Source organism: Rhincodon typus, chromosome 22, assembly GCF_021869965.1.
Source record: "Rhincodon typus isolate 14 chromosome 22, sRhiTyp1.1, whole genome shotgun sequence".
Classification (NCBI taxonomy): Eukaryota; Metazoa; Chordata; class Chondrichthyes; order Orectolobiformes; family Rhincodontidae; genus Rhincodon; species Rhincodon typus.
Window position 1 is genome coordinate 20,509,343 of NC_063353.1, and position 13,171 is coordinate 20,522,513.

The 13,171-nt window shown below is 40.7% G+C and overlaps 1 protein-coding gene across 1 annotated transcript in view; it reads left to right on the forward strand.

The window, feature by feature from the left end:
- The first annotated feature begins 1,778 nt into the window (after window positions 1-1,778).
- tafa5a (TAFA chemokine like family member 5a) overlaps window positions 1,779-13,171 on the forward strand; it is a 558,406-nt gene continuing 547,013 nt past the window's right edge. The window contains exon 1 of the mRNA XM_048610455.1: window positions 1,779-1,881. Within this exon, the coding sequence (XP_048466412.1) occupies window positions 1,779-1,881 (103 nt within the window). The remainder of the gene's footprint in view (window positions 1,882-13,171) is intronic.

A 13,171-nucleotide genomic window follows, 5' to 3' on the forward strand; every position in this document is an offset into this window, starting at 1 on the left:
AAATTGCCCTTAGTGTTCAAGGATGTGTAGGCGAGGTGGGTTATTCATGGGAAATGCAGGAAATGCATGGGAAATATATGGGTTGGGATGGAATGCTCTGCGGAGGGTCGGTGTGGGCCTGTTGGGTCGAATGGCCTGTTTCCACACTGGAGGGATTCTATGGATATTTAAAGACGTTGTTGGGACATTTCTTTTATCTTGCAAATTGGACCAGTATAACTCCTGTTCTTTGCTTACATCACTACTAGTGCATGACTTGTTGCCCAATTGTGCTGGGGGTGACATCATACGACTGCATTACTTCTTTGAAACTGGATCAAGTAAATACTCCCTTTCCAAGCAAGGAGCCTAATGTGGTCTGAGTGACAAGAGATGATGGATTTATAGCAGGGTAGACACTTCAAATCATCATAGCCTGTCTGTAATGTGTGTTCTGTCAAAACTGCCTTCAGAATGATAACCTCCCACATATTGGCACCAGTTCAACCTGTGATGGCACCACCATACTCCAAATTCTGAATTTATCAAAGCGGAAACTCAGTGTTTGCTTTCAGCTTTATAATGTGAATTTCCCTGTATGTCCTGTGTCTCAGGTCTGTCCAGCTGCTAAAACAGTTAGGAACAAGTTGATCTATATTTAAAGTTTTTTTTAATTAACCAGTGAAACCGTTTTTCTTCGGTTCTCAACATTATCCCCAACTACACAAGTGTGAAGACCCTTGATAAAGGATCTTTCCATAGCACTCTTCGGGGTCCTTACCTTCATTAAACGTTTGCATCCAATCGCGTTATCCCCTTTTTGTTCAAAACCATCATTTGCAGCCTTACCCTCGGCGACTTTTGGTGGGTGGGCTCAGGTACTCTAGGTCCTTGCTTTAAGACTTGGCTGCGTCAGAGGCTGCGAGAGGCTTGAATTCTCCGCGTCAGCCGTGTTCCCGAAAACAGCTGGGAAACTTTGAATCCTCACCATCCCTTGGGGGCTGCCTTGAGAGACACCAGGAGGTTTCAGTTCTCGGCCGATAGGTCTAGGCAACCAGGGGGGTCTTGGGGTGGGCGGGCTGCACCTTGTGGGTCAGAAGGATCACTCACTGGTGGGCTGTTTCCCTGGACATTGCTGGTTCCTGCAGACTTTCTCCACCCCGTCTGTGTGTGTGTGTGTGTGTGTGTTAGAGGCGTCATCATCAAGCATTAAGCAATCTCATTTTCCTAGTCGGTCTCCTAACCTCTCTCTCTCTCACACACACACACACACCGGATTCCAACTGATCTCAGCTCTTTCTCTTTAAAAGGCAGTTACAACTGTCATCAGCCAGCTCGTTTGCAGCCCCCAGCGCCTCGGGATGTTTTATAAGGTTTCCATCTGCAGGAAAAAGTGTCACCCATCGAGAACACCTTGAGCCGCCAGCAGCCAACTCCTGAGACGTTCTCTCTCTTTGTCGCCCACATCCGACTCGCCAGCCAAGGGATGCGAATACATGCCAATGAAGTAGGCTCGGGGAATCACTTTTCAGTATCGCCGATCGGCGTTTTAATCTATAAAAGGCACCGTGGCAACATTTAAAAGACCATTCGGTCCCATCCCGAAGAAGCAAGGAACTCCACGCGGGAAGTGGGAATTCTGTAGCTGATGGCTCGTGGGAGTCGACAGGGAAAATGGTAGGGATTACACGAGGAGAGGGGAATTGGTTGGTGAACCCGAACTGAAAGGACACCCCTCCACCCCACCACCCTCCCCGCTGCCCCTCCTCCTCCACCACCCCCCACCCCCACCCCCTCCCATGGCTCCGGCAAACCCCCGTAAGGATGCCAACACATGGCCAAGTATGCCCTCAACTTTCTGGGCAGTCATCATTCTGGCTAGCTTCCTCCTCGCATACTGCAGTGAGTACCGCTTATTTATTTTCTCTCTCTCTCTCTTAAACTGTAAATTCAGTTGCAACGCCCGGTTTAGTTGACAACTGGCTTCATGTTGAATGTTGACGGTGAAATCTGACTTTGCTGTCTTATCCTTGGGGGGAGATTTGCCCACAAAACAAGGCGGGCCAGGTATTGCTGAAGAGTGTAAAATGTAGGCGAGTCTGTCTCATCACTTCTCCGGCCGAGAAACTCACTCAACTGTGGTAAAGTGGGGGAGCGCTGGTGTGTTTGCAGTCTGGAACAATATCTCGCTTTCACCCAACTCTGAGCAGTCCTCAAAGGTGTGGGATTCCGATTTCACAGCGAATTTGACGCGGTTTGTCGAGATGAATGGATGTTGACATGTAGCGCTAATTTACTCTAGCAGAGAATGGCAGCAAATCCAGCCCCCGGCTCCCCCGACTGCCGTTTCCTCACCTTTACCGCCCGGTCAATGAGCCAGAAAGTGTTCTTTGAGAGTGGAAAATTTACCCCGATCCACCCCCTACCCCCATCCCCGCTAAGAGCACGGGGAAGGACAAGTTCACATCCAGTATTCATTAACACGGGGGGATGCTATCCTATCGCAAATGTGCCGCTCTGCTCAGATTGACATCGTAAATAGGGTCCCATGTAAAGCTTCCTACTCTCACCCCGCCTTTTAAATCGGTTCTTTTAAGGAACGCTTGGTTTAATTTTTAAAATCTAGTGGATGTGCCTTTGTTAAAATGTGTTCCTGAATGGGCTTTGAAACATGTTACCTCAGCTAAACGGAACTTTTCCCCGGTCTGCACATGCTGAAATGGTTAACTCAGGCCTTGGTAGTACAGCTGCCTTTTTCATTTGCTGATTTTTATTTTTGTCCTGGTTGAAAGTGCAGATGAAAGTCAATAAATTGTTTTTTTTTTTAACTGGACCACGGTCTGTGTCTAGGATCCTGCGGCGTTTCGGTTCCAAATCCTTTCATTCCGCCGCTGTGACCTCCCTCAGAGCCCCGTCGGAGCTCAGAGAGATTGGGAGCATCTTTGAGCCTCATTCCAGCCAGCCCTTGCAACTGGAATTCTTCACAGTGAATGCAGACGTGCTGCTCGCTTTCAGCACGCAGTGCGGACATCCTTGGGTTTCATTGGGGTTGGGGGGCGGGGTGGGGGGTGGTGGTGAAAGCAGACGCTTAATGGATGAAGGAAATCTTTAGGCGCGTCCTGCAATAAACCTCATCTGTGTGTGTATGTGTGTGGTGAATAAGGACCACATCGCTGAGCAGTGATGACCGTCAATAAGGACACTATCTTTCATAAAGACTGCAGAATCTCCCCGTGTTTTAAGCCAGTCACTAGTTTAGCAACAGCTTTACCCTGTTAGGAAAGGTATTGGTGCTGGCGTGCCCGCAGCAGAATGTGAACAGTTGCGAACAGTGAATTCTCAGAGAAAAAAAACACAGACCGGCTGTTGCAGTACATATGTACTCAACTTTTTTTGTCTTCCCCAAGTCAGTAGTCTGAAAGCATGTAAGAAAATGCAGAATGATGCAAATCGGTGATCATGAACCTGGGCAGCCCCTGGATGTTGATAAACCGGGAGCTGGGGTGACATCTCTCGGTTTGTAGCTCACAGCGAAACTGCTTGAGAGAAAGCGAGCGGGCAGTTCGTTCAGGTTTATTTGTTTTTGGTGGGGTGTGGGGAAGTGAAGTCACGGAGCGCGGTAGGAAACAGTTAAAACTGCTGTGCAGGCTTTATTGATCAATGTTTACCTGTGGAGGATGCAGCTTGGATTTGACTGTGAGAGGGAGAAGCGGGATAGTTTTATGTTACTGTGGGTCACAGTGTTTCAAATACTCTCTGTGCCTTTCTCTACAATCACCCATAAATCTTCCCTGAAGTCGTAATAGGCGACACACCAGCTTCCACTCGCCTTTGATATGAATAATAATTTAATCAGAGAAAATACGGAACAATTGCTGCGTCTTTCAATCCACCACAGGGACATTTCCCAGTCTCCAGCCTGTCTCCTCCGATTAAATGTCACCGGCGTTTATTTTCATATCTGCAATACTCATGTCAATATTTAAATCCAGTTAATTCCAGAAGGAGCGCAGTGGTTTGCAAAGCAGTAATAAAAGAAAATAAGTTAACATTCTCCTTAATGGCCCCTCAAATATCTGATGTACAGACTGGGTCTGTGAAACAGAAGTGGCTTATTGCGAGCAAAAACTGAAAGGCGATGACTGATATATTAACGCAGGCGCCGCCAGCCCCAGCCCAGCCCAACGCCCGAAATAAGGAGAAAGGAGCTGTTTATTTATGTGGATGCCTCCGCTCTCCCACCCCCAGTTTTCCAGCTGCCGGTACTTGAGAATGCATGCAGTCTGTACGCAAGAGGGAAATGATTACCGGCAGAGACGGCGGGGATGGAAGCAGAAGTTAAGATTGTTTCATAATCGTCGGATACCCTGTCGTGCAGCCGACACCGACATCCACTGTCCAGTGTTTTGTTATGAACACGCCAGGGTTATTGTTTTAGATTGGTACCAAAAGCCAGGTATCCTCGACAAACGAAAGAGTCGTTGGTGCCTTCCAATGGCTGGATTTAAAAGTGCACCTTTGTCCGTTGCTATAGGGACGCAATGTAGGTTTAAATGATAAAATTCAGGTGGCTGAATTCAGACCTGTCTTAAAAGGGATAAATCATAAGGAGCATAAAGGAAAGCTTCCATCCAGCCCTGTTCCTGTGAGCTAAAAATTCCAGCTTTCTGTAAAAATCAGTAAAGGGCACCAGTACCTTGTCCAGACTTATGCAGGATGTTTAGGGTAGATTAAATGTATTCACAATGAGGCACTTAAAGAAACCAAAATGAAAATACCTTTCTTGTATGTTAACCTATACGTTACAATAATGTATAAATAAGAGAAAAAAATGACAGCTGCATTATTTTGATTTTAGTTTGCAGCGTTCACTTGCTTATCTACTGGATGATGTACCCTAATTAATTGCAAAAAGTCAATTTACAAATACAGCTGAAGTAGAATAGCAGGTCAAGTCTGAATTGTTACTGCTCCAAACAAACACATTGAACATTTCAGCTCCTTGTTTAGTGATAAAATGATTTGCCCATATGCACATGTACAACTGAACATTTGTTTCATTAAAACTTGTCTTTGTCTGGTCACCTTTCTTTATCATAACTCTTGAAAAAGAACATCTTCATGTTATTAAACAGTCCTCATTTCTGTCAAATTACATACGCATGGCAGCTATACTGCACTGGTGATTTTCTTTTAAAAAAGCTTTAACATTTAAATATAGTCAACAAAACAGAAACTAATTATGTTAAAGACTGTTAACACTGTGATTTGGATTTCTGTGTACACTGTTCAAGGTTGAATCTCAGAATTTATGACATCAGCCAAGTTGTTTATCCCAGTGTAATTAGTTTAATCTGCTTTAACAACAAACACGCAGTGTGTTTACATGCAATGGCTGTGTCAGTGCATTTTCTGCCTCAGAGCACCCTGTTATACAATAATACCTTTCGCCCATATAACCATATTATGGTATTAATGCAATGTTTCAGAAAGCATGCATGTGCTTATCTTTCACTACATATCTGTTTCTGTCAATTAACGTCACTACAGTGTAAACCAAGCTTTTCAGAATAGCTCAGTGATCTATGTAGCACTTAACAGGCTACATACATTGGTCTAGAATGATTGCTGCTCCTAGTTGTCTGCATTTTACAATTTTATTTTTTGAACTTTTTTTTCTAAATAAGTGGTGTACAATTCACTAGGATATAAAATATATATTATTGAAAAAATTAGACTTCAAGGTCGTGAAATATATGACCATTCCTCAATTCTAGTGTTGTTGTGCTGGCAGGACTGAAAAGTGGTGGGATTCTTGGCTACATTTTACCAACAGTGGTGGCAGTCTGTGAATCTGCCAAGAAGGGGAGGGCACTGCTATGTTGAGGTGAGCTCCACTGTCAGGTGAAGTTGCTGAATCAACGGGCCCCAGTGACTAGAGGGTGAACCACCCACTCACACAGCCAGCCACAATGGTAGCCCTGCCTGCCTCAAAGCCCACTCTATACCAGTAACCATGAAGGAATTAGCCTCCTATCTGAGGGAAGCCACTGGGAGATGGCCGCCATAGTTTAGCAATTGTCTGACCACACAACGCCACTCCAGCTAAATGGCAGCAGGGGCAGGAAGTATACCCCCGTCACTGAGAACGCCCCCCCCCACCCCCATTTCTGTCCTTACACCAAGCCTCTCAGCCCATCAGTAGAATCTACCCTGCTCCATATCGATATTTGTAGCCTGACCCCATTTCTCAGAAAGGTGGGAGACAATGATAGTTTTATTATGCTTTGTTTGCCATTTTTGATGCTATAAACAGGTACTGTGGTATCTGCAAATTTCAACAATTTATTTTAGTAAATGCTGTAAAAATACCAGAATGAGCATGGGATCACTTGCATCAAAAGGTTCATTAAAATGTTTAAACTCAGAAGTTGGTATTAAAAAATGAAACATTTCCATCTTGTTTGCCCGTAATCAGCATCCCATGATTGTTACCACTAAATGCAAAGTGCTAGCTGTGCCTCCATTGTTAGCAAGTTTGTGGGTTTAAAGTCTACTCCAGAAGCTCAACACCAAGATCAAGGCTAACATTCTAGTATAGTACTGCAGGAGTGTGACACTGTCAGAGGTTTTGAGAAACAAACATTACACTGTGGCTCTAAGACCCCTCTCAGTTAATATCAAAAGAAGTCATGTGGTATTATTCTAAAGAAGGGCAAGGAAGCCACACAGTGTCCTGGCCAATACTTACCTGTCAATAAACATCACCTAAAATAAAGCATATTAATTAGTCACTGTATTGCTGATTGTAGGAGGTTGCTGTGCACAAGTTGGCCTGTGCATTTCCTATATTACAAACAAATTGATCCTTCAAAAATACTTCTTGGTGTTCAGGTATTTTGGGATGTCTGGCGGACATGAAAATCTTTGTTTTAAATTATCATTTTCTCAGTTACAACAAAATGCTCATTTTCACCTCAAAATAATATCCTTTAATGTGCTATCCACTATCCACATGGTTTGCAGCCACAGCTTTTCTAGGCACTGATCAATGCCTTCGATACAGTTTCAAAATATCAGTTGGTTCTGTGCAGGTCTCTACAAAGTAATGCATTTAATAACCAAATGAAACACGGTGTTGACTATTCAAGAAATGAATGTTATATCTCAGGAATATTGAATTTATTAGGGAAAAATTGTTAAATGCTATAATTAACCAAGAATAAGGTTACCATTCATAAATGCCTATAGAACTTATGCAAAATATGTTTAACAGGGCACAAAATAAGAAGTTGGAGCAGGAGGGATTTGTTTAGCCCATTTGGTCTGTTGCGCCATTCAGTGTGATCATGATTGATTTGTTTTGTTCTATCTCTCTTTATCATAAGGACAGAATTGGGGAAGTTGCTGATGACTGCATAATGCTCAACAGTTACTCAAGCAGTCCATGTCCAAATGCAGCAAGATCTGGACAATATCCAGGTTTAGGCTGACAAGTGGCAAGTAAGATTCATGTTACATGGGAACACTACCACCTGCAAATTCCCATCCAAGACACTCACCATCCTGACTTGGAAATATATCACGATTCCTTCACTGTCACTGGGTCAAAATCCTAGGATTCCCTCCCAACTGGCATTAACCTGCAGGTGGATTGCAGTAGTTCAAGAAGGCAGCTCACTACCGCCTTCTCAAAGGCAACTAGAGATGGGCAATAAATTCTGGCCAGCTTGCAACACTCATGTCCCAAGAATGAATTTTAAAAATGCCACATAAGTTTCAGGCAATGACCATTTCAAACAGGAGTGTATCTAACCATGGCTCCTTGACAGTTAATGGCATTTCCATCACTGAATCCCCCAGTATCGACATCTTGGAGGTTACCATTGAGCAGAAACTGAACTGGACTAGCCATATAAGAACTGTGGCTACAAGAGCAGTTCAGAGGCTAGGAATCTTGCAGTGATAATTCAGTCCTGTCTCCCCAAAAAATTGCCCCTGATTTATAAGGCATAAATCAAGAAAGTGATGGAATACTCCCCATTTACTTGGATGAATGCAGCTCCAAGAAACTCAAGAAACTAGAAGCCACCTTGGACAAAGCAGCCTGCTTGAATGGCACCACATACACAAATATTTATGCCCTTCACCACTGATGCTCAGTAGTAGTAATGTGTACTATCTACAAGGTACATTACAGAAATTCTCCAAGTGTCCTCAGACAGCATCTTCCAAATCTATGAGCATTATCATCTAGAAGGACAAGGGCAGCAGATTCATTGAAACACCATCGTCTGCAAGTTTCACCTCAAATCACACATCATCTTGACTTTAAATTATATCATTGTTCCTGCAGTGTTGCAGGGTCAAAATCCTGGAACTCCCTTCCTAACAGCATTGTGAATCTACCTACAGCAATAGATTGTAGCAGTTCAAGAAGGAATTTACCACCACCTTGAGGGCAATTAGTGATGGGTAATAAATGTTGTCAAAATCAGTGGTGTCCATACCCATGAATGGATAAAAAATATTACCTTGCTGCACTCATCCCTGTTTCAGTTAGTTTCCCTTGATTCCTTTTTACATCTAAATTTCCCTTACCATTTAAAATATTACTGCATTGGTGCGATCAGCATATGTTTGGATGGTGAAACAAAAGCAGTAAGTGCTGGAGAAGCCCAGCAGGTTTGTTTCAGAGTTAATGTCAGAACATCTGACGAAGCATCATTGGACTCATAATGTAAACTCTGTGTTTCTCTCCACAGATACTGCTAATCTGCTGAGATTCTCCAGCATTTTCAGTTCTTGTTTCAGATTTCCAGTATCTGTAGTTCTTTGTTTTTCTGTTATGTTTGTATGGTTGTCACCTTCTCATTATTTAGTAAAAGTTTCATTCTAACACAGTGTGCCATGGATCGGAACCCCAAAGTACTGTGGATATTTTTAACTTGTAATTCTAAAATAATATTTTTATCAGAGGCCCAATACAGCCAAAAATGGCAACATTTGTAAATGAAGTGACTTGTGGTGAGAGGAACCCATGGAATACCACATCCATGGATGCAAAGGGAATTTCAGACAACTTCAAAGGGGGAAGAGGCAAGTCAAAACAGACTGGACTGTGATCTCTTGTGACCACAAAGATAATGAGGGGCTGAAAACCCCTGTTGAATAGCTTGCCATCCTTGTGGATGCATTTTGAAATTTTGCTTTTGAAAAGTATACAAGGACAGAGGTTAAAAATTCGGTTTCAATTCCACTGAAGAGTGTTAGTGAGACTGGATGTTCTCAGCATTTAATGGCCTGGGATTGAGTAGGAGTGTGCTGCTGTGAAGGTTACAATCGAGTATCTATCCTCTAGTCAATCCTCTGCTGCAGGTAAAGACCTCTCATTCTGAATGTAAAAAGTCAGTTAACTAGCAGCCAGAAAAAAAAGGGAAACCTGACTTACCTGAGCATTGGAATTCAAAGGAATCAGAATTACAGAATCTCCAGCAATCTGCAAAACTGAAGATCATAAAACTGACTGTTCAAGTACCAATGTCAATGCTACTGGTGATCTTGACTGCAACAGCCACAACATTTAACTAACATTTCCTCTAAAACAATTCAGAGAACGATCAGTATATCTTTTAAATTAAATTTTGTCCTCTTTGGATTCACCTCATTTCTATTCTTTGTGTATGCATGTTGCATTACTGGTTCCTCTTGTAATTATGAATTAATAAACTCACTCTTTGTTAATTCAGCAAAGCCTGGTTAAATTGGCTCCTTTTGAAACATAAGTTTATCAGGGTTTGTGAGAAAGATATCCACAAGTGAATGGATCATTTTAAATTAATTTTGTTGTGACAAACTGAGGCTGTTTGGGTGAACAAAGAAGGGCAATCAGTTTATTCCTCCTCACCAGGAGCTTAACGAATTGGAATATCTCATCTGGAACCATACCAAAATGAGAAACCTCACCTCAGGTGTGGTTGTAACCTAATGCAGAAAATGATGCAGGAAAATAAGAAAAAGGGACATTAGCAAATAGGATATCCAGTGCAGGAAATTCCACAGTCACATTATTTTTCTGTTGACTGAGGGTGCAGTGAAGTATTTGCACAGTGGCACATGGAACATCAATCCACTCTGCCATATAATGGTGCGATGTGCATTTGCAGTTACAATTTGCAAATTTCATCCAAAGACCAATGGGTGGCTACTTCAGTTAATCAAGGCTACCGTTAGCTCCAAATGACCAAATTACGAGCAGTGTTCTGAAAAGTCATACCAGACTCGAAACGTTAACTATATATCTCCCCACAGATGCTGCCATTCTCTGTTTGTTTAAGAGCAGTGTTGATGGATACATGAAGCAGGTTTTTTTATTCCAATTTATACCACTCATGAAATATAAATTGCTGAGATAGAGATTTTAAATTCGTGGGCAACAATGAAATGTATGAACAAAACAGACATTGTACAATAAATTACAGACTATTTATTGCACAACAGCAATGGCAAACATAAATTCTGGGAGTGAGAAAATTTTATTTTAATGGTTCCCTGACATGTTCTCTACTAAGTGCCTTTTAATATAACATTAGGAATCCTATGTTGTAACTAATTTATCATTAATTTCAGCTTGAACAGCACTTATGAAATAATTGATGTCAACATTGCAGGTGCACTTGACACCTTTTTCACAACAATGTGAAGTTATTTCCCTAAGTATTCTTTGATGACTTTACAGAACTATTCAAGCTGAAAATCCATGTTTATTTATTCTGTGCTTTTATATGTGATTAGTTTTATTTGATTTCATTTATTTGAACATGTATAAAAGGACAACTGATAGTGATTACTTGGGTTAATTCTGCCTCAGAAGTTGACTTACCAAAATGTGCATGATCCAGATATATTCAACAGTAACATTTATATTGCCATATAGATTTGGCTAGTGATAGCAGTAACCACAACAAATTGTTGCTTTTATTGATGGATGGTGATATTGCTTCTGGATGGTATTTTAATTACGTGCAGTTCTGATTAATAGCATAACTACTTTTGAAATCACAGGCATTTAGTTTTCTTCCTTGGGTAAATAACCACAGTGACAGTAATTACTACCCAGAAAGAAAAATCTCTTAGGGGGAAAAGTAATTGCTGTGTATTATTAATGTACATATGATAGGTATTATTGGGCCCATTTATGCTGATAATAAATACCTCTGCCAGTCAACAATATTGAAAAGCAGTGTGTAAACCTTGAGCATTAAATAAGCAAATATATTGTATAAATGCTTCCTCAAATCTTTTTTCCAGTCATTTTTAAGTTGAGCTTTCACGTTTACGTAACAGAAAAAAGACTACAAAATGAAAAAAAAAACAGTTTTTCTGTTCTCTGTTTTTCTACCCATAGATGCTGCCAGACCTGCTGAGTTTCTCCAGCAATTTCTGTTTTTCTTTCAGATCTCCAGCATCCACAGCTCTTTGTTTTATATTCCCATAATATGAAATGTGCTGCATAAAGATTGAATCCTGAAATGTTTTTTTCAATTGTAATAATCCAAAGAAAGTATGGCACAGTTTTTATAGCACCATACATTCCTAATGAAAAAACAAATAGATATGTAGAATTTCTGGGCAATTCTGAATGCTATGGGATTGTATCATACTGCTGGAAGATTATTGGAGAATGAAATCAGTTTGGCATCTTTTGGTCTGTATTTGTGGCGTTAGCTTCAGATGATTTCTTTTTCAGAGGTTATATGTGGGCTGATCAGTGGAATTGTTAGGCAGTGTGGGTTTTGGTTTGATTCGTATGTTGTCAGATAAAGAAACATTTTACTTAGATCTTCTTCTCTCCAATTACCCTGCCTTGTTTATGCTGAGTAGGTGTGTGTGTTATTGTTATGAATTTCTCTCTTATTTGGATTGAAGACCGATCATAATCTTCAGGTGAAACAAGGTTAAAGAAGCAATGACTGGATCAATATGTGCAGGCATAATTCAATTCCTATTTTAAGTGATGTATTCATATTGAATTATTAATTTTTGTGTGCTTATTTATTAAGAAGATTACTTGCATTAATCTGTTACATGTTGAGACACCCTTCATGAGTGGTGGCCTCAAAATGTCTCTATTCATTACAAATGACAGAAAGACACAGAAGATTTCCATCATTTGTAGACAAAACAACTTAGAATGGACAGGGTTGTCAATAAGTACACACATGTGTTAGATTATTAATATTATTAAATCCAGCTCTTGTCTTAATTGAGAAAAGAATCCAGAATGCCATATGTGGTAACAGTGGTCAAAAATTGATTCAATCACGGTAAAGTTACCTTTTCAAAACTAAGCATTTTAAAACTCTCAAATCCCTGATGACAGAGCTGAATTTATTCCCAAATGTCTGCTGCCTAGATTGACAGTTAACAGTAGGCAGGCTTTTTATATATATATATATATATATATATATATATATATGTGTGTGTGTGTGTGTATATATATATATATATATATATATACAGGACTATCTCAGTTACAATTTAATTCTACATTCAATGTTACAAATGATTATCCCAGGTGTATTGAAATACTGTGGTAGAAAATACTGCCTGAGAGAGTATAATTAGCAACGTGTGGCTCTTTATATTCATTTTTCACAGCGATCTAATTATATAATTGAGCATTGTCCAAATTCAAAATGTATGTAAGCTGTTAGATTATAGCTAAGTGCACATGGTTTGGAATTTCATTCTATATATGTGTAGTGAGTCTTGTTTTTATCATCTTAAATACACTTATGTGCAAATATGTTCAACAATGTCAATTTGGATCCAAGCCAATTGGTGAGAATGAAACCAAAATTCCTGTTAAGAGTTTATTAACTACTCCGTCTTATGTTTATATTTTCAGAGGTGTTATTGCACGGTCGAATGGCTTTTTTTCTCACCATCAAATCACCTATGACACTTTTCATCTAATATCCACCACTGCGAAATTATCCATGCCTCCAATTCATTAATTTTCATGTAAAGCCCATTAAGGGCAATGTAATACCACCAAGGGCAAAAGAGAAGTAGGGAGAAAGCAAGAGGGCTAAAACAAAAGGAGTTGGAAGGGTCCTGACCCAAAACATTAACTTTCCTACTCCTCTGATGCTGCCTAGCCTGCTGTGTTCCTCCAGCTCCACTCTGT